This window comes from Tetrao urogallus, assembly GCF_951394365.1.
Source record: "Tetrao urogallus genome assembly, chromosome: 5".
Classification (NCBI taxonomy): Eukaryota; Metazoa; Chordata; class Aves; order Galliformes; family Phasianidae; genus Tetrao; species Tetrao urogallus.
The window spans coordinates 50,717,169-50,742,529 of record NC_136818.1 but is presented as its reverse complement, the minus strand read 5'-3'; the positions used below and the strand labels follow the sequence as shown (position 1 = coordinate 50,742,529).

The 25,361-nt window shown below is 35.3% G+C and overlaps 1 protein-coding gene across 1 annotated transcript in view; it reads right to left on the bottom strand.

Annotated features, from left to right (window-relative positions):
- The window catches only part of DNTT (DNA nucleotidylexotransferase), a gene marked incomplete at both ends in the record, with an annotated part of 83,140 nt that overhangs the window by 42,437 nt on the left and 15,342 nt on the right, over positions 1–25,361 (bottom strand). Inside the window, 4 exons of the mRNA XM_079535648.1 lie at positions 13,198–13,330; positions 14,627–14,750; positions 17,735–17,806; positions 19,047–19,217. Of these exons, the coding sequence (XP_079391774.1) occupies positions 13,198–13,330; positions 14,627–14,750; positions 17,735–17,806; positions 19,047–19,217 (500 nt within the window). The remainder of the gene's footprint in view (positions 1–13,197; positions 13,331–14,626; positions 14,751–17,734; positions 17,807–19,046; positions 19,218–25,361) is intronic.

Sequence of the window (25,361 nt, the reverse complement as noted above, 5' to 3'; positions counted from 1 at the left end):
AATCGCACTACAGTGAAATCTTGTTACTCTCCTTTACAAAATTCCCTTGCTCTGCTTCAAGGCTTAGTTGATTTAATAGTAAACTGAATTTTTCTGTGATTATTCTTAACTGAGTTTTTTTAACTCCTAAACTATGGCAATGAGATATTCTGTATGAAAATAAAACTTTGGAGTGGCCCTTTTCCTGATCCAGACAGTATAGAGTTCTACCCACATATTTTTAGAGACTCTCTAAAAGAGATGTTATGTCATATTCCTCTAAAAAACTTGATCTGAATTCTTTCTGAATATAATCTTTTTTAATCTGCACTGGGTTGCAATATGCCCAAAATAATAGGACATCCTGAGAGTGTCTTCATGTACTGATTGTAACTACATCTGTTTATTTCTTTAGTGATATATGAAGATGCATTTCCTGGGTCACTACTTCTTGTCATGCAAATTGCCAAGAATCACATGAAAAGACCTTTTTTTTTATTTTCTTCTGTTATGATGCAACTGAGATCAAGGTCAAGACTTTCACTGACATTTTTAATAGAAGATTCCAATAGGTTCTTTCATTTCATTTATGATATTTAAATGCTAGATATATTATTTATTTACTGATTTCAGATGTAGTACTCTTAATACTAGAGGTACAAACGTATAGTACAAAATCAATATTGAGGCACTTCGTAAGCAACATTTTAGCGAGGATATTGTTACCTATGCGGACAAACTACAAGAAACTGGATGCAATAACCTATGCAACAGAATCAACTAACCAAGAATAGATGCTATGTTTACTTACTAGAGCTGTGTCTAGATATAAGATGCCAAAATAAAAGGCATATTTTCTGCAGACTTTGACTATTAACATAGCATAAAGGATTTCAGGTTATTTGTTTACAAACTAATATGTGAGGTCATTAGTTTACAAACTAAGATAAACTTGCATGTAAGAGACATCTCAAAAAGGTTTCAATGGCTTTTGTTTTGTTCTCCACAATAATCCTTTACAAATTCTATAAAATGGCTATCATAACTGATGATTATAATTGAGCCTCTTATCAGGTTCAGCTGTTCTCTATTTATTGCAGATTTTTTCATTCTTCAGTGATATATCCTGATACATATCCATCCAATTCCCCCACAACATAGCAACAATCCATGATAAATTCCATCATCCCCAAATTAAAGGCAACCAAAAGGACCATTTCTGACTACCGCCTGTAGTTGGCATTTCCTATATGATTTATTTTTAGCCTTTTTAAACTTATCCTTGTTACGTGACATGTAGAAAATGTCTTTTCTGACTAACCAAAAACATTTTGCCAGCAGTTACCTCCTCACTATCATGTCCACACACCACTAGCATGATCGTGTCACACTTAATTACAATGTTATGGCTGCTCTTGATCGCAGGAATCTGTGAAACATACCCTCTGGTCACTGATGCTTGAACCTTTCCTCATGATTATCTGTCAGGAAAACGCCATTCTTTGTGCTGTCAGCTGTCTTCAGAGCAGTTAAGCAGTCTACAATAAACTTTGACTTCTACTAAGCAGTAAACGTGCAGTGAGTAGGCTGTGCTACAACTAGCCTGTTCTCAAGCCAGCTTTCTAGGAATAAAACCATGGCAGAAATAATGCAGCATATTACATATTTTAATTAGAATTATATTTTAATCTCTTTACTCCTAACAACAGGCATTTGATCCTGCAAACGCTGACCCACCTGGCATCTGGGGCTACCAAATCTCTGTGGCAAACAGTGAATCACAGAATAACATTATACAGCTTAGTAACTGCTCACCAACTGAGAGCAAAATATTCAAAACAACTTCATCCCTAGTGTATGTGCCTTGAGACATTTATGAGTAAAACATATTAATAAATAGAATTATCTTACTATATGAACAGCAAGAAATACACTTGGAGACATAACATGCAACAGAAAGCTCTCTGAGTAAGGAATGTCCATTGAAGAATCACAGAGACAAAACATAATAAATTGTATCCACTTCTGTCCTGGACTGCTGAGAGACACACACTAGTGTTCATAAGCAGAAGAGATGCTTAAGTAGCTTCACCCCCCCAAAACAGAAAAAGAAATTGACACTTGTTTTCTGCTAAACATACACACGTTTGATTTCAAATTCAGTAAGCATCATTAGCACTGCTTTTTCTTTTTAACCCATTCACTAAATCTCTAATTTAGAACTATGAATTAATATTGCTATGTTGCAGCTCTTTTTTTTTTTTTTTTTTTTTTTTTTTTTTTGCTGGGAACTTAGCTTGGGACTGCTGGCATAGTTTTTGTTTGATTTCTGTTGGACAGAAGTACTGGTTTCTTCTGCAGGTCTCTTGATGTTACAACGATCCATGCCTCAAGAACAGAGAGGAGAAAAACTTCAAAGGAGTCTTTATAGCTGCTGTCACATTTGCACAGGAACATTAGGGCGTAACGCATGCACCAAGCATTCATTAAGTGAAGGCAAAAAAACAAAACATTTAGCATTTGAACATGATGTGCCGGACTTCCTCAAAGATTCTATGTTGGACTTGATTACTGAAACACTCTGTTGTGGCAGCTCTTCTTTTCCTGCTTTACTGAGCAGTAACCTATATCCTTCAGGTGCATATGGAGCAGAGTCTAGGGACAGTCATGAAGGGGAAAAATGATCACAGAAGAACTGCTGAGCAGAGCTCAGAATAAACCAAAGCTGAATCAAAGTCCCATAAACAGCATATCTTAAAGGAATCCTGCTTCTTCTTTGGATAAATGTTCACATACCAAAATAGAACTTTTAGCTTTTGCTTGCACTTGGACCTTCCATGAGAAGATAAAACTCAGAAACGTCAGTAATAAAGCAACAGAGAGCCCTTCCCCTCACCTCCATTTGGTAAAAGGATGAGCTCATTAAGGATTTTAAGTGCAAACTGGATTTTCTCCAAGATATATGAGTGGTCTGCTGAAAGAGAAGGGATAATTTTCAATTGCAATCTAAACAACTTTTTAATTATTATCTGTCCCCTTTTGTTCCATTCCCACTTTGAGTGGCTGGGATTTTGGAAGGCATCTCTTCCAGCAAGCTAGAACAAATTATTTTGTAGTAGAAAATCTAAGAACTAGAATTATCCAACAGACTACACAACCCATTTCATCAAGGTCATACATATCTTGGCTTTGACCCCTAGTTTTTATGGTTTTCTTTTACGTTGTCACTTTTTTTCTGAAATCACTTAAATTTTTCTTTGTAGCTTTCTATTTCACTTTTCCCTGAATACATTCCACTCTCTCCACTACCACAAGTCCTCCTTGAACCTAGAGCTCTATAACTTTAAGATTTTTTATTTATCAATTTTATATATCATCATGAATATGCTTTATCCTATGGTTATTTGTGATTCAGCCTGTAAAACCCTTAGTGCTCATCCATCTACAGCAAATACTTTACAAGTAGTGTATTTTAAATATCCTATTTCAACATACTTCCTGGCCAGAGAGTTAAAATCTATCTCTTTGAATTCATGGGCTGAGCATTTCAAAAATCTATGCAAGATACTATCTGTCTTCATGTCAAACACTTACAGGAGACACTCTTATTTTCTCATTATTGTGACTTTTCCTTCTTCATAGGAATGCCCATGTAAAATGCAAAAAAAAAAAAAGAAAAAAAAAAAGAAGAAAAAATCAAAAGCCACTAATGACTGAGCAATATTTGCTAGTGGTTGATTTTGTTACAAATTCTGAATAACTATAGCTTATTCTCTCTGTAATCACTAAGTCTGTTGTTTATAATAAAGATTTAGCAGAGTTGGTCAGGAATACATGATAAAACAAGGATTTGTGTGGACAGTTAAAAATAAGTGAGAAGGAAATGTTTTAACCCAAGTTGCCATTTCAATTTCTTGGCCAAACCCTGAATCAAAATATTCCAGTGACCTTCAAATGCCATTGCTTCGCAGAGGTTTCTGTACCTCTGACCACAGTTTGCAGACTGCATACGAGCACTATTTCATGAACTTAAAATTAACTGCAACACATAACACAACTCTGCTACAGAGTAGTTCTAAGGGAATCATAATTGATCTTGCCTGAGATTTTCTAAAGTGTTACTTTTTGTTCTTGCTATAGATTTTGAAAATGAAGTTTCTTCAGTCTGTGGATACATTTCTGTTTGTGGTAATGTCAGGTACCAATTATTTGTACAACTACCTTTTAATCATAACAGCTTTTATGCCCCCAATGGCATATCATACTAATGTATATCCAAATTACCAAAACATTCAAAGAGAAACAGTTCACCTTTAGTATAGGAAAGTGATTTTCCAGTTAATAAAATTAGACTAATAAATCAAGTTCAGCACAATCAGTATGCTCTGTGACATGCTATACTTGCCCCCTCCCCACACCCCATCTCCAGATTGTATCTTATAACAGTTCCTGAAGCCATTGGATTTGATTTGAATTTTTTTGAAATGAAATGGCATCCTATTCAAACTGTGTCAGCACAATGCTGTATCCCATGGAAAAGACAGTTTATGAGCTTATTTACTAAATGAGCTTTACAGTCACTGAAAAAATGATGCCATATGGGAGAATCCTATTCAAGAATATATGGAGGATATTTCCTTCCAAAATGTAGCTTTTTGTATAAGTCATACTGGAATTCTAACATTTACATCTTTTATTTTCCTAATAATAGCAATAATTAGTTTTGTATATGCCAATTGTTCTAACATCCTAAATACTTTAATTTAATAATTTTAATCTAATAAAAAAATAATCATTTTATTGCTACTTAAAATAGGAATGGTAAGCAGAACATAGGTTATTAAGTATACTTATTTTGTAGGTACACTAGAACTTTATGTAGTTATGTAATGTCTTTTCATAACTTCAAACCATTCACTTTGGCAAACTCACCCAGGAAATTTGTCCAAATAATGAAAAACTTGTTTTAACATTTTGGAATTCTTTACAGTGTATTACCTTAAAGAGTGCCACTGCAATGCACAGCTGGAGTTTGGAGTTCAGAGCGCTGTTATTTGTACTGACAACTGTCACTGCTTCTTTCCACTTAGGTGATTCTAATGAGCCAGCCATCAAGATAGATTGGTATTTGTTTCAGAGCTAGGACTTCATGTCAGGAGGAAGCAAAGTATTTGTGCGCACGCTTATAACCTGATATTCCTATAAGCATCTAAAAGGGCAAAACTGAGGTCAGAACTGAAATCTTCTCTAGTGGACGACATTACCATTCTTTTGCACTTCGACAATCAAAGCAAATGGAAATGATACATATAGAGTACAAATCTTCCACATCCTAGCTCTTCTAAATAGCAGACAGCCCAGAATGCTTCTGTTATAACCCATGCTGAGCATTCAACCTAAAGGCCTCCTTCCCCATGCTTGCCTCCGTAAGTAGTGAAGGTTTTATCGCAGTAGGCAGTCTCTCTTACACAGTGAAGGTTTTCAGGAACAGTCTTCCAAAAACAAGAACACTCACACAGCTACAGAAGCATAAAAGATGCTTTTCAATGAGCTATAGTAGATTTCCAAACATACACTCTTTCAGAGATTGTTTGCTAGGTATCAGAATAAATTCACAAGGGAACTCAGAACTTTTAGCTAATTTTTTCTGCAACATTTCTTAAAAAGCTTGTAATGCATATTGCTTATTGAAAAATAATCGTGTATCTTTCTTAAAATCTTACTTAGATCTTTTTGAGCTCATTTTTCTATTATTCCATTCAAAGCAAAGCAAAAATCCTGCAATACCTTCTGTCACATCTCCACAAAATCTTCACCAACACCAGACAAAGAAATCATTGTTCTTTTGACTTTGCATCTCAGTAGATAGACTAAACGAGCTGTGAATATCAGCATTTAACCAATAAAGAGAGATCTTTATTTAAAATCTATCAGATCTGCTTCATCTATAAGGCTAATTGAAAAGGCTATTCAGGTCAGCTGTGATATTAGAAAACAACTGAATCACATTCAATGCTATTTAAAAGACATGAATGGACTCAAAGAATAATTAAACCATGGCCATTAAAATTTAATTTGACTTAGTAAAGACATTAACATTTTGGTTTTATGCAGCAGCAAGCATTTTGAACATATTTGCGTATAATTCTGAAACTGAGAATTGTCAAATGCTTGACCCTTATGTAACAAAAATTCTTGAAAGCAACCTTAAAGTTGAGATGTATAATAATATATAATATTATACATATGTATAAAATAAAAGAAAAGCAAAAAGGAGAAAAATTCTTTAAACACTGTGGTTATATGATTCTGCTTTTTGTTTACATATAAGCACTCATAGTACATAGGTTTACACCTATGTACGCACGCACATCCAGAAATTATCTGCTCATAGTATCTTTTATTCTGACTTGCTCTTCTTTTATCACTACTTTCAAACTTTTGTATCTACCTGATAAGCAAGATTTTCTGTAAGTGAGCAATTCTGCCCAGACAATAGCCAAATTGTTCTACGTAGCTACCTTAACAACCTCATCTCAACTGCAATTTTTCTTTCACACACTACTTTAAGTAACATCTTATAGGACAGGGTAAAGCAAATTACTTGCTATTTCTTATCAAAGCCAGTCAAAGTCCTACAAAATTTAACTTTGTATTAATTGCACACATGGATTGACACGTGGATTGAGCAGTGCAATTAATACTCTAGATGGAAAGAATGCTATCCAGAAGGACCAGGACAGGCTTGAGAGGTGGGCCCATGCCAACTTCATGAAGATCAACAATGCCAAGTGTAAGGTCCTGCATCTGGCTTCTCAACCACAGATACAGGTTGAGCAAAGAATGGCTTACAGTGGCCCTGAGAAGAAGGATGGGGAGTGTTGATTGATGAAAGATCCAAAATGAGCCAGAAATGCGTGCTTGCAACCCAGAAAACCAACCATATGCTGGGTTGCATCAAGAGAATTATGACCAGCAGATTGAGAGAGGTGATTCTGCCCCTCTGCTCTGCTCTTGTGAGACCCTCCACCCAGAGTACTGTGTCCAACTATGGAGCCCCTCAACACAAGAAAGAAAAGGAGTTGTTGGAGAAGATGATCAGAGGGCTGGAGAATCTCCCCAACAAAGACAGGGAGAAGAAAAGACTCAGGGGAGACCTTATTGTGGCCTTCCATTACCCGAGGGGGGCCTAGAGGAAAGACGGGGAGGAACTTTTTATAAAGGACAGATACTGACAGGATGAGGGGGGTGGTTTTAAACTGAAAGAGGGTAGACTTAGACTAGATATTAGAAAGAAATTACTTGCTGTGAGAGCGGTAAGACACTGGAACATGTTGCCCAGTGAGACTATGGATTCTCCCCTCCCTGGAAGCATTCAAGGCCAGGCTGGATGGGGCTGTGAGCAACCTGCTCTAGAAGAAGGTACCCCTACCTGTAACAGGGGTTGGAACTGGATGATCTTAAATGTCCCTTCCAACCTAAACCATCCTATGCTTCCATAATTTTAACATTGAATATCAGATTCAGATATCAAACATACAAATTAACTTTGCGTGAACTCTGAAGAACTTAACAGTTTAAAGACAATACCTTATTTAACTCTTAGTAGCGTACTTGTGATTGTTGCTTTCTTGCTACAACTTTAGCTTGATTGGAAAATACTATTGCCAATATTCCTGATAATTTGTATATTTGCAAATATTCCAAATAGCACAAAGCACTTATATAAGCAGAAATTTTAAATATTCTAAATGATATCAAATCTGATCATGTATCAGCAAGTAACTAACATCTCAGATTGACTGCCTGACAAAGAAACACATTTACCCCTAATTTTGTCTTTTACTTTTACAATCACATCTAAAATTTTTAAAATGTCAATACAGAATGTTTTATTGTAATAATCCTAAAATAATATAATCTAGGTCTTCATATATTTTTGCTTGCACATTGCTTCTACTGCCCTTGTTGACTTGCTAGTTCTCATCATCAGTGGTCATGAGACAGAAAACACTAAATGTTGTTAATTTTATTCCAAATCCCCTCCAGGAGGTGTAAAATAAGATGGCAACTGAAAGGCTGAGAATGGCATCAAAACTCTACTGTCATAGTGGCATTGCAATCTCTACTCTGGACCCAGCCCTCGAAAAAGCTTTAAAAAGAGTAATAACTAAACAGCATCCTTCTTATGAGCTGATAAACCTGTGAAAATGGCAATGGTTTGAATAGAGTAGGGCATGTAAAAAGCTTGGATGAACAAAAGAGTTTCCTGAGATAGGTTTTGAGAGAAATAACTGTACTGAGTAATCAACTGTCTCATGGATTCACACAAAGATCTTTTTGGCCATGGCTCCTAGATAACTTATTCACTGGTTTCTACTTCATGGTTCATCACTGCTAATAATAAATGAAATGAGTGGGAAAAAAATAATCAGAGTTCTAATGACAAAATTAAGTGACTGAATTATTCCAATAGATTGTTTCTAAATCGGCTTGGTTAGGCCATTAATTTGGAAAACATTCTCAACTTCTGCCTCAGAATATTTTTATTCAGGACATCCCAGTTTCTCAAGGACAAACAATTCTAAACTTATATGGAGTTTGGTACTGTAAAACTGTTTTACTAAGCTTTAGGACCAGACGAGATTTCAGCATCTCTGGGTTAAAAGCCTCATCCAGAGTGGATTATATTTTCCTACAGACACATGAATGACTGCACCCATGAATTATATCCAATCTCTTTTATTTGTTGCTAGAAGAACTGCTAGATTCTTCCAGGAGCTGCTTAAATTAGAGAGTGTGCAGACAACTATATCAGCTCAAATGTTCAGTGAGCAACTTGCCTTAAATTTCCTTTATGGCAGATTTCTCTCTCTGACAAAGTGGAATAACAGCAGATAACAGCAGCAGAAAGTAAACAGAAATTATAGTATTTGTACAGCTGTTACTACAGTTTGTGCTTTGGTGTAAGAACCATGGAAATACATCTAAGTACTGGGTGCTAAGCGTACGCATGTAAAGAGATACTGTAGTGCCAGGTATTGAGTGGAATAAGGAAACTCTGCTACTGGGTAATTCTAAAACCTTACTGAAAGAAATATTTGCAAAATTAAAGTTGAAGTCTGGTACTACTTTAATTCTAAATTCATGCAGAATGAAAGAAGTGCGTCATAGGCTTTGAAATATATTTATTCTCAGAATCTTATAAAGATTTGGAGCCACATTAAGGGCTTTGGCTTCTTCCTCTGCTGCCTGCTGTAGCTATTGAACATTTTTATTAGAACGATCCCAATATGACAAGGTCAAATGAAGCCTTTTATCGAGACTTATCAAGGAATTCATGCAGAGGCCACATGCCTATCTCAGATAAAACACAAACTCTTGAGCATAGTAACGAGAGCTTAGGAAATACAATACACTTCACATATTTCAACTGACATTTTCCAATATATGAGCATATGTCAGAACAGCTGTGATTCCAGGCTCTATACAAAAGTCCTATTTCTGAAATGAATGTTTCACTATAACATTAGTTATTCAGTGTGAGTACCTGTATCTCTTTTGCAGCTATTTCACTTTATTTCCAAGATGGAAAGAAGGAATACTTTTAAGCAATTTTCTTGACACACAAGAAAGATCAGAGCCCAATGCTATACGATTCTGTTATGTTTTCCTTTGCCTTGTAGAAAATTCTACCGCACACACAAAAGAAACTTTTCCATTGTAATAAACAAAAAAGTGGTGCTATTTGATGAACACACTGTGCCTTTTCTTTGTTCTCTTCATTGTTTTTTCCATGGTAAATCTTTATCTACAAAGCCTCAAATTATCTTAAAAAAGAAAATACAAAAATCAAAGTTGGAGACAGTGAGCTACAATTAGACTCAAATTATAAGACAATGCAGTAATAAGAGAGTCACAAATAAAACATCCCTAAGACTGATGCAGGCTGGGTAAATTAACCTCCTACTCAGACAGATACTACATGATGAGTACTAGTTATTCTACTTTAACACTGCCCAGGGCATTGGACACCTTTAAAATAACTAAAATATCAACCACTTATCTAAACCAGAAGCAGTGATTTTTACACAGTGACACAATCATGAAAAATCATGAAGATCTAAAGTAACTTAGAATACCCTTGGGTAGCTGGATGCATCTTTTACAGGTTGGCTGAGGTTAACTGGGACATCTGCTTGCTCATCTAGTAAACCTAAAAAGCAGGAAATATATAAATCTGTTCCTTCTGCCTTCCAGTTGTGGACTATTTTCTTTCCTGTGTATTTACGGAACTTTTATAGAGAGGTAGTGTTATTTACCTCAAAGGCAAAAAAAATTAGACTTTCTTCTACAGTAGGTACTGCTCAGTGGATTCCAAAAAACTTTTCCAATACCATGGATGTTCTTAATTTCTGGATGGGAGGATTATGACTATGGAATGAAGAACAGCATTGTTCAGATGTCATCCAATAAGAATGACAGAACAACTGAATTAATTGATACAAAAAAATGCTTGCCTGTATACTTAGCTGACAGGTTGCAAAAAATACAAATAGAAAAATAAACCTTAGGATGACGATTTGGATCTGCTGTTTTTTACAGGTTCCATCCTCATTTTATGTAACTTCCAGTGCTCCTGACTATGGAGCCTGCAGCCTGTGTTCAGGCTCACACTACTGGTAAAAGTTAAATAAACAGAATACATATCAATTAGTATTTCGTTTTCTTCTAAACAATTTTTAGAATTGAATGTCTTACAAAATGGATACAATCATCCAGTCAAAATATCTGAGTGTGCTACAAAGAATGCAAGAAAACTGGGACCAATATGCATTTACTTACTGAAAAATTCTTAATTGTCTTCATTGCACAAAAAATAAACATTTAAATAACAAGCAAATCCTCCATCAAAAAGACAAAATACCACACCAAGTCTTCTTCTTAACTCTCATTTAAAAGTTATAGCGTACATTAGACTAAACTACACTCCTACATCAGAGGTACTTAGGACACATAATGGTAGGTATTCCTGACCTTTCAAGATCTGTCTTATAAATGGATTAATAAAATAGTCTTAAATCACAGTTCAAAACAAGAAAGGCTGAGCACTGAAAACCATACCACAGCAATTCCTGATTCAACTAAACTGCATGATAAATTCAAGTCTTTTCGATGACATTGTCCACAGTATGTTTTATGTTGCGTTATCAGCATCCTCAGTGCTTCCTTTTCCACAATCAGACTGTTAGACCTTCACAGATAGACAACATAATGCATTCCTCACAACGTAGTTGTGATTTATTTCAGTCGCCCTACTTCTGTATTTCCATGCATTACATATTTTGTTTCAAGACAACCCATACTGTCAGAAAAGTATTTATAAAAACAAATTTGTCCCAACTTCTCATACCTGACAATACCAACTGAAACTCTAGGAATATGTTTCTGTTCGAGTGTAACAAAGGATAAACTCATACAAACTTCATTTTACTCATTTCTGCTCCTGAATAATTTCAAATTGGGAGTTATTGGACAGTTAATTAAAGATCATTGAAACTGGGAGCTGCAAAGGGTTGCCATCATGGACTTTTTTTTTTTTTTTTTTTTAATTAAGTTACTTGAAAGTCTTTATATCCCTGTATGGATGAAAAAAAGAGAGTTGCTTTCAACCAAACACAGCATTACAGTTGTTTCCAACCTAAAACACAAGAAAAGCATTTATGATTAAATATGTTCTAAGCTATAGTTTCATGAAAACAGGCCAAGAGATGAAAGAATCAGAATGAGAAGGCATTAAGTAAGTAGCAGACAATGCTTCAGTAACGTAGTATTTGAGAAGAGGTAAAAGAGACAATTTGGGAGTCAAGATGTGACAACAAAGGAATAAGAAAGTGGAAATAAACTGTACACAACATATCAGAGAAACTGTTCTTGAAATATTCTCAGATTACACCACAGACTGCATCACCATTTCCAATTTTCATGGCTTACTGGAACAAGTTGTGAGCCAGTGTTTTGATTAAACCACATAGATCATAATGAGATCTCTACTAAATCTCCATGGCTGTGGATCAGCAATAGAAGTTCTGACCCTAATAATTCATCCAGTTTCCAACATAGCAAGTAAGGTGAGTGGCAGCCCTGCACATGGCAGGGGCACTGGAATGAGATGATCTTTTTATGGTCCCTTCCATTCTTAAGCCATTGCATGATTCCCTCATACCTCACCTTGTACACTGCTAGCATAACAAAAAAAAAAAAAAAAAATTCTCATGAATTACTCCTGAATAATGCATTTGCTCCTCAGAGCCCAGATTTTTCTTGTTTTTGTATATTTCTTCCATAACTGTTGAAGAACCAGTTGATTGTGAAATATATTTCTATCCTCAACAATTAGCCAAAGATACACACACACACACAAAATTAAGCAGCAGATTTAATATACTAAGGTATTTTTTTAATGGCACGTCATGCTCTATAAGTAGTGACATAACAAGAGATTGAGTACAGAACAAGAAACTTGATAATACTAAAGGCAATTCCTTACCATTTTGCTGTGTAGCTTTAGGAAAATGCTCCAGGAATTACTAGAACAATGAGTCATTTATGTTCTGAGCAACAGTCTCGAGTTTCATTTTACAGAGCAAGATGAACAGCTTTAGAAAAAGTAACCAGAAAGGAAAAAAAACCTCCAAGATCTCCTTATCTATTTAAAGATTGTAGTATACCCAGCTTAGTCAGTACTTACTACAGCATATACTTCTGACACTACCAGCTTTAGTTTACTACATCTCAATCTCATGTAACCAAGTCTCCTAAAAAAAAAAAAAAAAAAAAAAAAAAAAAAAAAAAAAAAAAAAAAAAAAAAAAGCCCTAAAGCTATGTGCCTTTGTTTAAAGCATAGCTTTACAGTAGACTCAGCATTGGGAATTCACATACACTTAAAAAGAAAAAAAAGCAGGGTGAAGTACAGAAGGCAATCTCAATACCATTTTTCCAACAAGCTGTTCTTAGATGGATTTTGTTCTGACAAACCAAGCAATAATAATAAAACACAAGAATCTAGGAATATCATCAGGTTGCTGTCTTATTAAAAATAAAAATAAAAAAAAACAAATTCTCATATTTTCCACTGAGTTCCTTTGATTTACAAGAAGATATTATTTTCTGCATACCTGAATGTTACAGTTCAGTGAGTTCATGTTTTCAACTCACCTTCTGAAACCACCAGTTACGGTAACCAAAGCATCTGGTAGAAACGTACAGACAGTATTCTTGACAATCAAGCTTACTGCATCTGCTTCTGCCTTAGATACACAGCTAACAAGGTCCTCATAGTAGAGAAACCCTGGAAATCAAAGGTTAAAAAGTGCTGATCACTCTGTGAAATCATCAAAATCTACTTAGTGTTATGTAAGCCCAGTGTGAAATACATAGACATCTCTCATCAGGAAGTCAAGCCACTTAATTTGTACTAAGGACAAGAAAATCCTAGCTAATTACAAAAATAATGTGTGACTTTGAAGCTGAAACTATAGGTTTGTTTTAGAATGTTATGTAAAAAAAAAAAAAAAAAAAAAAAAAATCTATTTTGACCTGTTTCTACCTTCATACCATTTTTGCAGTCAGCCTCCTGCCTTGGATTTGATGGAATCACATGCAGAAGAGTTTCTTCCTGGATTCATCTTCCTTCTTGTGGTTTTGATAAATTACAGTGTTCTTATGAACAGCAGTTATAAATAATATGGCCGTCAGAATAGTACTAGTATGCATTCCCACTTGATGAGATCCTGAATCAGGAACCTGAATTACTCTCACTTACCTACTAGTTCCTACCAATGGCATTTTGGATGTACCACTTAAAAGGGAACACTTCCTGAAATGATGGACTCCAACCAAATATGGGCCCCAGAGAATTAGTGGGTATGTAAAATACTGCTTTCTTCATGTTTGATCACAGTTCTTGTATGAAAAGAGCCCAATTCTGCAGGTTGCTTCAACACTTTGAGATAATGTATGTGTAAAAAAAGAAGGAAAAGAAAGAGCTTGCCAATCCAAAGGATTCTAAGCTGCGAAAATAAAGTTACATAACAGTAACATCATGTTTTGTTCTCTTAATGTAGTGGATTTTTTCTTTAAAGGAGTTCCTTTATTTAGAAAAACAGCAAAAAAAATAATCTTTGGAGCAGCAACACTGTTCATCTAACTACGTTAAAACTGTGAAGATAAGATGTACCAGGATTATGAAGGTAATTCTGCAAATATTTCATCACAAATCTTAATTTGCACTAGATTAGAGCTGCCTTGAACAACACAGGCTGCATCTCGAAAAGCAGTTCTGAGCTTTTCTATTGGAGTTTTTTCACAGTTTCTATAATAATGATCCATTAATGATTTTGTGTATAAGAACATGTTTCATTGGGTACCTGCGCAGCATACTTAAAAAGATACACATTAACAGCTGTTCAATGACATCATTTTTAGAGGGTCCTAATATACTAATTACTGTTTTAACCTACTAATTTAATATTCAAAAGATGCTGTGTCAAGAAATTGAACTTACAAGTAAATTGGGCTACCATCGCCTTCTCTCAAGTTGTCACAGCACAGAGATACTGAGTTTTTAATGGCACTTGCACCTTACCTGCTCTCTGCATTTTTGACAGCTTCAGGGTCTTGTCAGCTTTTACCTCTTCCACAGTTCGTAAACCCATTCTGAACCATTTCTCTGATGTCTTCACTCCCACTCCAAAGACTGAAGTAAATTGCTAAAGTCAGTGAAAGAAAACACATTTCAGGATGTCTGAAAGAGAAGTAAATTAACAGTGAGTTGCTAACAAGGTGGTTTCACAGTGAAAATGGTGGGCAGATTGTATCCTACACTAAAGATTAAAAGAAAATAGTGTACTGCAAATACACAGATTCAGCTTCCTTTTTTTGTATAGTTATATTCAGCAGACAATTGTTTTTATGTGTAGATTTCACTTTAATGAGAACTACCTGCACAATAATAAGGTAGCATGCTAGCATCTTTTTGTAATTTAGTTAAATGTACACATTCAGCAGTGGCTTGAAATAAAAAAAAAAAAAAGACTTTGTTTTTCTGGAATATCGAGACATGCAATCAGAATCATAAGGCAGCTGGATAACCTCAAACCAACTTTATACATTAGGAGGCGTCTCAATACTGTTTGCCTAATTTAACTGAAATTGCAATTTTTTTATTTTATGCACTACAAGCTATCACTAGTACACATTTAGGTGTCATCACTGTGCTCCAAAGACATTGGACAACCTATTACTGATGTAACCACTGATGCGTAAGCAGTAGATCAATATCGCAGATTAACCGAAATATGAAAACAAGAGGAAAAGCCTTCATGCCTCCTGAAAGCACATTCTTTTTCCTCACTTTGTCAGTACAGAGACACTCAATAGTTTCTTTTATGTAATTTAAAGAATAGCTATGCAAGATGTGAATAGCTGCCATTTTCCACTTCTACAATCTGTGAATTCCAACCTTGCTATTTTGTGTTTTTCTAATTATACTAATTCTTTGGAAATAATTAGATAAAGAGTGAAAATCTTGGATAATATTAAATATACATTTTGTATATAATGGATGAAATTACCTATTCTTTGCCTGAAACATGGTCATTTACAAAAGAATGACTTTAAATACTTTGATTGCTATCTTTTAATTTGTCTCCTAGTGCTCCGTCTTCAAAGGAGCCTATTACAGGATTCAGAACTATTCCAAGAAACTTAATTAATACAGAGAGACAGAACTTAAAGTGAACTTTATGCTGATGCCTAAATTTTTAGGATAAAAAAAAAAAAAAAGTAGTTCTTCCGTAAGGTCCATAAATATTCATTGTTAATTTGAAGACAGTGCTGAGTGCAGTGCGTAACAGACAGCATATTTCTTAAATGGCACACACAAGAATTCCCATTGTCATCTGGTAAAAGTGAATTCTGTCAAGTTGTTCTCTGCAGCACTTCCATAAGGAGGAGAACTGACCGTGTCATACCCTATATCAATAATATGGTGTGTTTATTTCAGTGTTTTGATAACTGCAACATTGAGACCAGCTGTGATCATTAAAGTCATAACAAGTAATTAGCAATAGTTACTAGAATCACGTTAAACAATGAAAATTAGGAATCTGCTAATATGAAATTCACTCGGCTGTTGTGAGGCTCCATCTGGAGTACTGCATCCAGGCCTGGGGCCCCCAAGACAGGAAGGACATGGAGCTCTTGGAGCGGGTCCAGAGGAGGGCCACTAAGATGATCAGAGGGCTAGAACACCTCTCCTATGAAGAAAGGTTGAGGGAACTGGGCTTGTTTATCTTGGAGAAGAGAAGGCTCTGGGAGACCTCACTGTGGTTTTCCAGCACTTGAAGGAAGCATAAAAACAGGAAGGGGAACAGCTATTTGAAAGTGGATAGTGATAGGACAAGGGGGGAATGGTTTTAAACTGAGATAGGGGAGGTTTAGATTAGATATTAGGAGGAAGTTCTTCACATGGAGAGTAGTGACACACTGGAACAGGTTGCCCAGGGAGCTTGTGGATGCCCCATCCCTGGAGGTATTCAAAACCAGGCTAGATGTGGCTCTGGGCAGCCTGGTCTGGCGGTTGGTGACCCTGCACACAGCAGGGGGGTTGAAAAGGACCACAATGACCATCAAGTTTCAACCCAGCCCATTCTATGATTTCATGATCTTCACTTACCTAGATACAGATTAAAAAAAAAACTAGCTACAGCCAGTTTAGACAAATGGTTGGGGCTGCCCTCAGCTAAAAAAAAGATCCACATTGGTTTGTTGTAATTTGGTACATGAAAAAATGCATAAAACATATTGGAGATAAGTCCTCTGGTAGATATTTTCTTAATCTCTGAAATACAATATATAATTTTTGATCCTCAATTTTTACTACCATTAATAAGTAAATCTGGTTGCTGAATCCTGCCTCACATGAGAACCTACACCTCTTTTCTGACCATTATTACTATATCTGAACGTCTTTTCATACCACTGTTACGATTCAGAGGGAATGGAACTGCCTTAAATAGCTGAAGCAAATAATACAGAGGGGAATGTACCAGTCCCAATCCTTTTATTCCCCTTAAGATTTTTTTTCTGAAAACACAGAGATATTTTTAGAAATTAAAACTGCAGATAAAATTGAAAAGATATTTCCAGTGGAGAATATTTAAGAAATTGTAAAAAATGGGAAATGTGGTATTTATTTTCTAGGTTTCCTGTAACTATGCAGAAATGTGACCATGATTCTGAGCCAACAAGATACCTGACAAAGAAATATCTCCAAGACTTATTTCTTTTTCTTCACTCAAAGGAGAATTAAACTAGACCTGACTCATCTACTTCATCCAGTGTTCTCTTTATACCAGAATGGAATGGCATAGTATTATTGCAATAATAAAACGGGAGAGGGAGTAATGCTAAAACAAACACTGTATTACACTTAAAACAAATGTAATGCATTCTCTTTAAGGAAAAAAGTGACTGCTCAGTTCAAGCTTAAGAGCAGTTGTGTACGCATCATAATGACTATAAAGGTAGCTGATTTCACAGTTATTCCATGCTCACTTTATTCAATATCTATTCTTTATTTATACTTGATGTTTCTTTATTATAAAATAGTTGTGTCTATAAGTAAATTCCTTACTAATCAGAAGGAAATATACTCAATTTTCAATAACAGTAACAAACCTCAAAGATTTACCTTAAATGACTTATATCGCTCATCATTTAGTACATCTTTAGCTCTAGAACTCTCTCCTTCTTCAATAATCTCCTGAACAGAGAAAAGCATTATTTTTAAAATCAAGACGTAATGAAATAATCTAATGAAAAGTCTTATCCACGTATAAAAACACTGAGAGCACATTTAGCAAGTACATAATTTTATTCCATCAGGATGGAAATCTGCAGTCCTTTCTGAGACAGAAAATTACTGAAGGATGAAGGAGGAACTGGGACTACAGAATGAATTTCATAGTACTTGTTTACTCATACAGTTACTCAAAGATGAAGTAGAAATTTGGATCATGGAATATATTTCACACTACTAGTCTACTCATAAATTTACAGCCAGAGAATAGATATTTATCATAAGCTATCAATGTGTTGCTATGAAAATTAAATTTCATTATTTGCTTATTTCTCTTAACAGTAAAAGTATTTTAAAACCAGATGGTTTTTTTCTTGAATGTACAGTTCCCTCAAACTCTCTGATAAAGAGGAAAAAATAAAATGAGAAAAACAAGACATTTTTATAACAACAAAAAGTCATTCTACTTTCTGTAGGGTCATAATTGAATTCCCAGCCCTCATGTAGTAGGTACAAGGAGCTCTTCAGAGGCTGCATTCTTAACTGGTGGAGTGAGGCAGAATAGGAACCAGACTGAATCACAACACCCAGCAATGACCTCTGCAAGCACTGGAGATATTCTGATCAGCTCTTGTTGCAGTAACAGTACCTGAGATGCAGGGTTCTGAAAAGGCCAAGAATTAAAGAAAAAAAGGGAATTCTCAAAGTTCCTGTAAGAATGTAAAGTTCATCCTTCACCTAGATAAAAGGCTCTGATCTGATTCAGAGCAAGTTAGGATTTAACGTTAAATTACTAAAATATTTACCAGTTTGGCAAAAACTGTATTTCCAATAAAGCATTCAGGTGAGAAAAGTGATGTTGCCAAGGGCAGATGTTACATAAGCAAAACTATTATTGTTAAACTGTCACATTCAAATCAGAGCGGGTTCTTAAAAATTGCATATAACTCTCACACTGCATTATTTATTTGCACTTATTTGTGATTTAACTTTATTCATAAGAGAAAGCATTCTGTTTTAGAACTTTATGTTACTATAAAAGCATTCAAGGAATCACTGAATTCCTAGTCTCAAGGATAATATATTGTTACTAAAGAAAATACACACAGTTGAGTAAATGCATACAAATATTAATGCTGTATTCTGTGACCTCTAAAAGTAGATCTGAAAAGATCCATTGGCTGCAAATGCAGAGGTATGTTACCTCAATAACGTCTCTGACTCTGTCTCCCATGCAGGGCAACCCCTGTATATCTTTCATGCTGGTTACTGGAAACGGAAGAGATTTCAGCACAGAAGCTGCTCTCAGAAATTCCAGGCAGAATATTTCGTTTTCTTTGAATTCATAATTTTCAGCCATTATTTCAAAGGCATCCTGGGAGAAGAGAGAAAGAGGGTAGAAACAAAATTAGTGCAAGCTATTCAGTACACTCATTAGAAGAGTTACTTTGTATGCCAAGTCAAGAAAGACTTAATTATAATAGTGTGAAAAGATGGAGATCATCACAAAAATTCAGCATCATCACATAATCACTTTAAGGTAAAAACTTCTAAAGGCTTCCAGCTGACTAGAATCTGGAAGACCATGTTCTTAATGAAGCCCTGCAAAAAAACCTCAATTTATTCCAATGTGGCAAAATTAAATGTTTTCTTCTCAGATTTGCAGAATGTACCATTGCCAGAAGAGACTTTGGCTGTTCGAAATACATATCTAGAATCCCACACCTGGAACTTAGGGATGACCCTGTGCACCATTCAGGTGGGACTGGACAGACTAATTGCAGACCATAAACAAACACTATTAGAAAGACTCCTGAAGTTCCTGCACGACAAAGAGCCTTGCATCCCAGCAGAAGATCCCATTCTTACTCATCAGATTCTCAAGAGTAGCAAGCTGATCCAAGTCTTGAAAGCACCATACATCCCGTATTTATGAGGCGGCTGAGTATCCTTCCTGTCTTCCAACTTACTCCTGTTGATTCTTTAACCAATAAGACATCACAAAATAATAAAGAAGTGGCTGTCAGTGTGCATCTGCCTGCAATTGCATTTCACTGAGATGTATTTCAAGAAGCTCATCAGAAAAGTTTTAAGAATAACAATGAGTAATCACCCTGTGATACATATACCAGGAGACAGCAGATGATTTACTACAATGACTGAAATGAATAGTAGGAGTGGAAAAGATTAAACAGATTTTTCCTGCCCTTGGGTAAGTAATTAACTAGTAATTAAATTCCCCTTTGTACTGTTTTTAAAAGTCTTAGAATTTACTTTGATTTTTATTGTTGCAATAACGTACTTTATATCAGAAGATAAAGGTACAGGCCCTAGGCATCCAAAATACCACATGCATAATACTTCCAGGTGAACAGGATGTCAGTCCCAATACTACTCACTGCCATGATGGCAAACCCAGTGAAGTGATTCCTTTGTTACACCCACGGAGTTGAGAATAGGATTTCATATCCTGCATCAAAGGAATCAGCCTGATCTATTCAAAACCACTTCCACCACCACTCTTGAGCTACAATCTCTAAAACAATAAAAACAGAAAAGTTATTAAAATTAAATATGCCTTTCACAGTGAGTGTAGATTGTTTACTTGTTATTTTTAATTCAGCTTGGTGAGTTCTAGAAAAACAGATCATCTGACACATTATATTGTTCAAACTATTAACAGTATGGTCTCAAAGTAAATGAAAGGCTTTGCTTTAAAGAAAACATACCTACAGACCCTAGGATCTGCAAAGCTTTCCTCTTATTAGATCTCCTGAGATCTCAATTGGTCTGACAGTACGTCTTCAGAAGAAAAAGATACCTCAGTTGAACAAAAACACTTTTTTTTCAGTGCAACCATGACAAAGCATTCTGCATCTTTCTCTTCACATCTGTAAAAAATGCTATGAAAATAGCGAAGCAGGCATTTTACTAGAGATTTGCAATCCCTTTACGGATGACATTTTTATTATTCTCTGGTTCTTTTTGTATTCCCAGTTAATACATGGTCAACCTACAGTACATTTTGCATCTATCAACTCATTTGTGTGATAGCTATTAATAAGACTTAAGACATTAATTCAACAGCTCATTCTCTGTTCTCAAGCTCCCTTGTAGAAATAGACCTTTTCCTCTTTTCTCTTATAGAACAATATTCCACAAGCCTATTTATCTTCTAGGGAGAGCTCATACATACAATTCACTTTAGCTGGTTAATTCCAGTGAAGACTTTCCTGAAATAAATAGGGTTCTGCTTTCTCAGTGAATTCTCAATAATTAAGATTGTTAAAGAAACAATTAAGACTTTGTGATTAAAGAATTATTAAGTAGTCAAGAAAGTCAAGATTGGTCATCAGTTGTCCGTCTCACCAAGGAATCCTCCACTTAGCTGCACACTTATTTGGCTGTTTAATAACTGCAGTGCAATTCCATATAACAATTTATCATAGACATCTTAGGAAAGACCTGTTTAGAAAGATGTACAATCTGGGAGTTTTTTCAGGTAGCCCTCAGCAGTACAGAACCGAAGTGGTCAGATGTTTTCTATGCTGTTGTGTTTATTTTGTTTGGGTGTTCTTTCAAGTTCTTAATCTTCTTAGTCTTCAGCAGTTTCAAAGAATCTTTCTTACTATTTAGGAAAATATCTTCGTAGATACTACTGTTCTTAGTTTCATAATACTAAAGTCACTTTTCTTCACGTGAAGTTTACATTTCCACTCACAAAATTACAATTGCTCTTTCTGTTCTCTCCTTATAATGTATGCTCAAAAGCACATGAATGCTGAGGAAACAAATATCTGGCAACAAATAGCCCAGGTTGACACCAGCATAAACCAGGGATTGATCAAAAAAGTTACAGTAGTTGCCTCCTTTTAAAATAATCTATACAAACACACCCCCAGAAAACAACTCTTGTAAGTACCAGTTCAGCAGGATGCAGTAATGACAGACTAAGAAAGCTATCTTCTAGATTAGGAAACTTGAAAAGTCTGTGTAAGCTTCCTCTCACCTCCAATAGTAGTACTCTTTTGTGGGCATTTAAAAAGACATTCTACGCTAAAGAATCAGCCATAACAATAAATGTATCTGCATATACCAACATCACTGTTTGATAGAGGCACTATCCCCTTTCTACTGGTGTGCTGGCAGTCTACAGGAAAGCTGTATCCCCACCATTATTGAAAAATGCAGTCACATGTACCATTGTACTCAGAGACTGTTGACAGTCAATGAGAAAACAATTAAAGCATTTTTATTATTCTAGTTTGCATTATTCAATGTTTTCCTGCCTTCGCAGAGCTCATTAAGCTATTTTAAATAAACAATTAAATAGTACTGAATATGCATTATTCCCTGTACAAAACACTGCTTGAAAATGCTGCAATTAATTACAAACCTACCTTTTTACATAAAACTGCTTTTGACATTCTTTTTTATATAATCTTTCTGCTTTAAAAAAAAAAAAAACATAAAATAAAAGTAGCTGATCTTCAAGTGGAGTTACAGCCTATTCACTGTTTTAGTACATACTGGAAAATATTCCAGGTGGGGAAAGGACATGGAATTCCTACATTAGCTGAGAAAAAGCTTGCAATATCACAGACTAAGAAGGGCCCAGGTTGGAAGGGACCTCTAGGATACATAAGATAGAACCATATAATCGGAAGGTTGGAAACGACCTATAAGATCACCTAGTCCAACCATCTTCTCTTTACCACTGCTACCACAAGCTACTAAACCATACCTTGCAGCTCCTCATCCAGACGCCTCTTGAACACTGCCAGGAATGGCGACTCCACCACCTCCCTGGGCAGCCATTCCAATGCCTGACCACTCTGAGATAAAAAGTTTTTCCTCACGTCTAACCTAAACCTCCTCTGGTACAATTTGCGGCCGTTTCCTTGGATCCTGTTCGTTGCCTGGGAGAAGAGGCCAAATCCCTCTTCACCACCATCTCCCTTCAGGAAGTTGTACAGTGCAATGAGGTCTCCCCTGAGCCTCCTCTTCTCCAGACTGAACAATCCCAGCTCCCTCAACCGCTCCTCATAAGACTTGTGCTCCAGACCCCTCACCAGTTTCGTTGCCCTTCTCTGAACAAAGATAACTCATATATAACATATACACATATCTCAATATTTAAGATAACTCATGAAATCTATCTAGGGTGATATAAAAAAGAAAGTTATTAACCCCTAGTGTTACTCTAAGCTTCAGTACTTTGTATAGAAAGCACCGCGCAGCTTCTTTATCAGTTAGATGAATACTCAGATTGCCTGTTTAACAAATACTAGTTTAAAAAGGAAAGTAAATTTCTAAGATTTTTAACATGGAGGGTTTTCTTAACCTCTGGAGTATTCTGTAGAGACTGTTTTAATTAAATGTAAAAGATAGCTGAGCTACATTTCAGCTTTGTATTATTCTGAAAGCTGCTTATCAAAAACGGCCCATCTGTGCCTGAAACTGAAATGTATGTGAATGAGACTTCAGCTATGGGAATATTTGGGGATGGGATGGGCTTCAAGATAAATACTTGTCAGTTGCAAAAGTACAAAAGGATTTTGATTTATGTTAAAAGTAAAGAGGCTCAATGTGCTGACAGAAATTTTGAAGCTTATTTAACATTTAGTACTTAAGTCTTAAGATAAATACTAAAAATGCCATAACATGACTAAGAAACAGGTAAAAACACACAGTAAAATATTAGCTTATAGAAGCTAGAAATTACAGTAGAATCAAAATACAAAACAAGATTATCAAGTAATAAATTGGAATAATTCTCAAAAATAAACTTCTAGTGCATTGCTATTTTCTGTTTCCTGAAGCATTTTCAACACGAATATCGGAGTGCATGAGGCCACTCACATTTCAGGAGAGCAAAAACAGTTAATAGTTCCAGGTTATACTTCATAATATCCTTATTCTAACATTAAGGCTTTCAGATCAGTCCCACTATTACTTGCAATATTTTTTAACAATGGTCTAAAATTTTCGTAAAAACAGACGCTTCCATTATTAAATTGAAAAATATCAAATGGAAGATATTTTGAAAAAGTATTTTAAATCTAATCTATTTTATAAGTAAAGCATTACAGCTTCATGGGTACATCACTTGTCTTATTTTCACACCTGTATCTACTGTTCTTCTGCCTTGTGAACTTGGAAAGTTCAGACCTCCCTGCCAGTGTTTCCCTTGCTATTTTTCATTTGCTGTCTACTGGGGCTGTAAAGACTCCAGGGCATGAATTGTTCAGCATCCCTTATAAAAAAAGGCCCCGTCTTACCTGAGCCTGCAAGTGCAGCACAAATGAACAATATCGTACTACTATAGAGGTGAACTTAACCCACTGAAGAGATAAATATTTAAGTGCGCTAAACAAAAAGAAAGGAAATAAGAAATCTCACATTATACCTTACTACCCATACTTTTATATTAAGAGCAGCGAGTTGAATGGAACTGCTTTTTCTCTCAATCACTGTTTAACTCCTCAAGTTTATTAAATAACTAGTAAACCCATAGGGTCGGTTCTAGTTCTCATAAAATTGCTGTTGCCCATATTTCTTCAAAGTTAACCAAAGTGATTTAAGAATGGAGATTTAGAATGACCAAGACATTCAAATAATTTTCTTTCAACTTTCTCCAGCGTCAATCCTAATTCCAAAACCCAAAGGGAAGAGTTGGAATGTTTATGTATACATTTTATATACACAGAGGAGCAAAATAAATCATTTCAAGTTCTTATTTCAAGAATTCAAAAATCTGAGTCAAGCTGTAGAATTAATGAAAGCAATTTCCATATAAATTAAATGATCCATTTTGTTTCAATCTAAACTTTTCTGAGTTTCCTAAACTGAACAGAAAAGCCCAATACTTGCTCAGGTCTAAAGATTTTACTGTGTCATGTTACATCAACTGAAGAAACAAAGGAGCTGAGAGAGAAAAAAAAACAGAAAGAGAATAATGTGTATTATAACGTTCATGATATTACTTAATTGAAGCTATGTCAGTAAGTCTGTTTGTGTTATTTAGTGTGTATTCAGTTAGTTGGTTTTCTACCTACAGAATTCTCAAGTTCATTAGACTTTCCTGAGGCCTTAAAATGGAATAATAACAAGTATTTCAATCACTCATATAACTGATGTGTATTTCTTTAGGTAAAAAAAAAAAAAAAGAAGAGAAAATAAAATATGGATTACTTTTTTCTCTAGCAAAATGGAAAGAAAACCAGGCATTTTCCCATGCTAAACATTTACATTCTCTTACATTACATTACTGTGAGTAACAGCCTACATAGAGTAACACTCAGAAGCATTAGAAATAAGCCTCAGAATCACAGAACCATTTGCCTTTGACTTAATTAGTTTCTTCTGTAAGAATTTGATTGTGTTTTCTTCACAGAAGAATGTCCTTCTGAATTTTGTTGCTGCCTGTTATTAATATTCAAATTCAACAAACCCCCTTGAGCAAAGCAGAATGACTCCATTTATTTTACCACGTGCAGCCACCAAGTGCATATTTTCA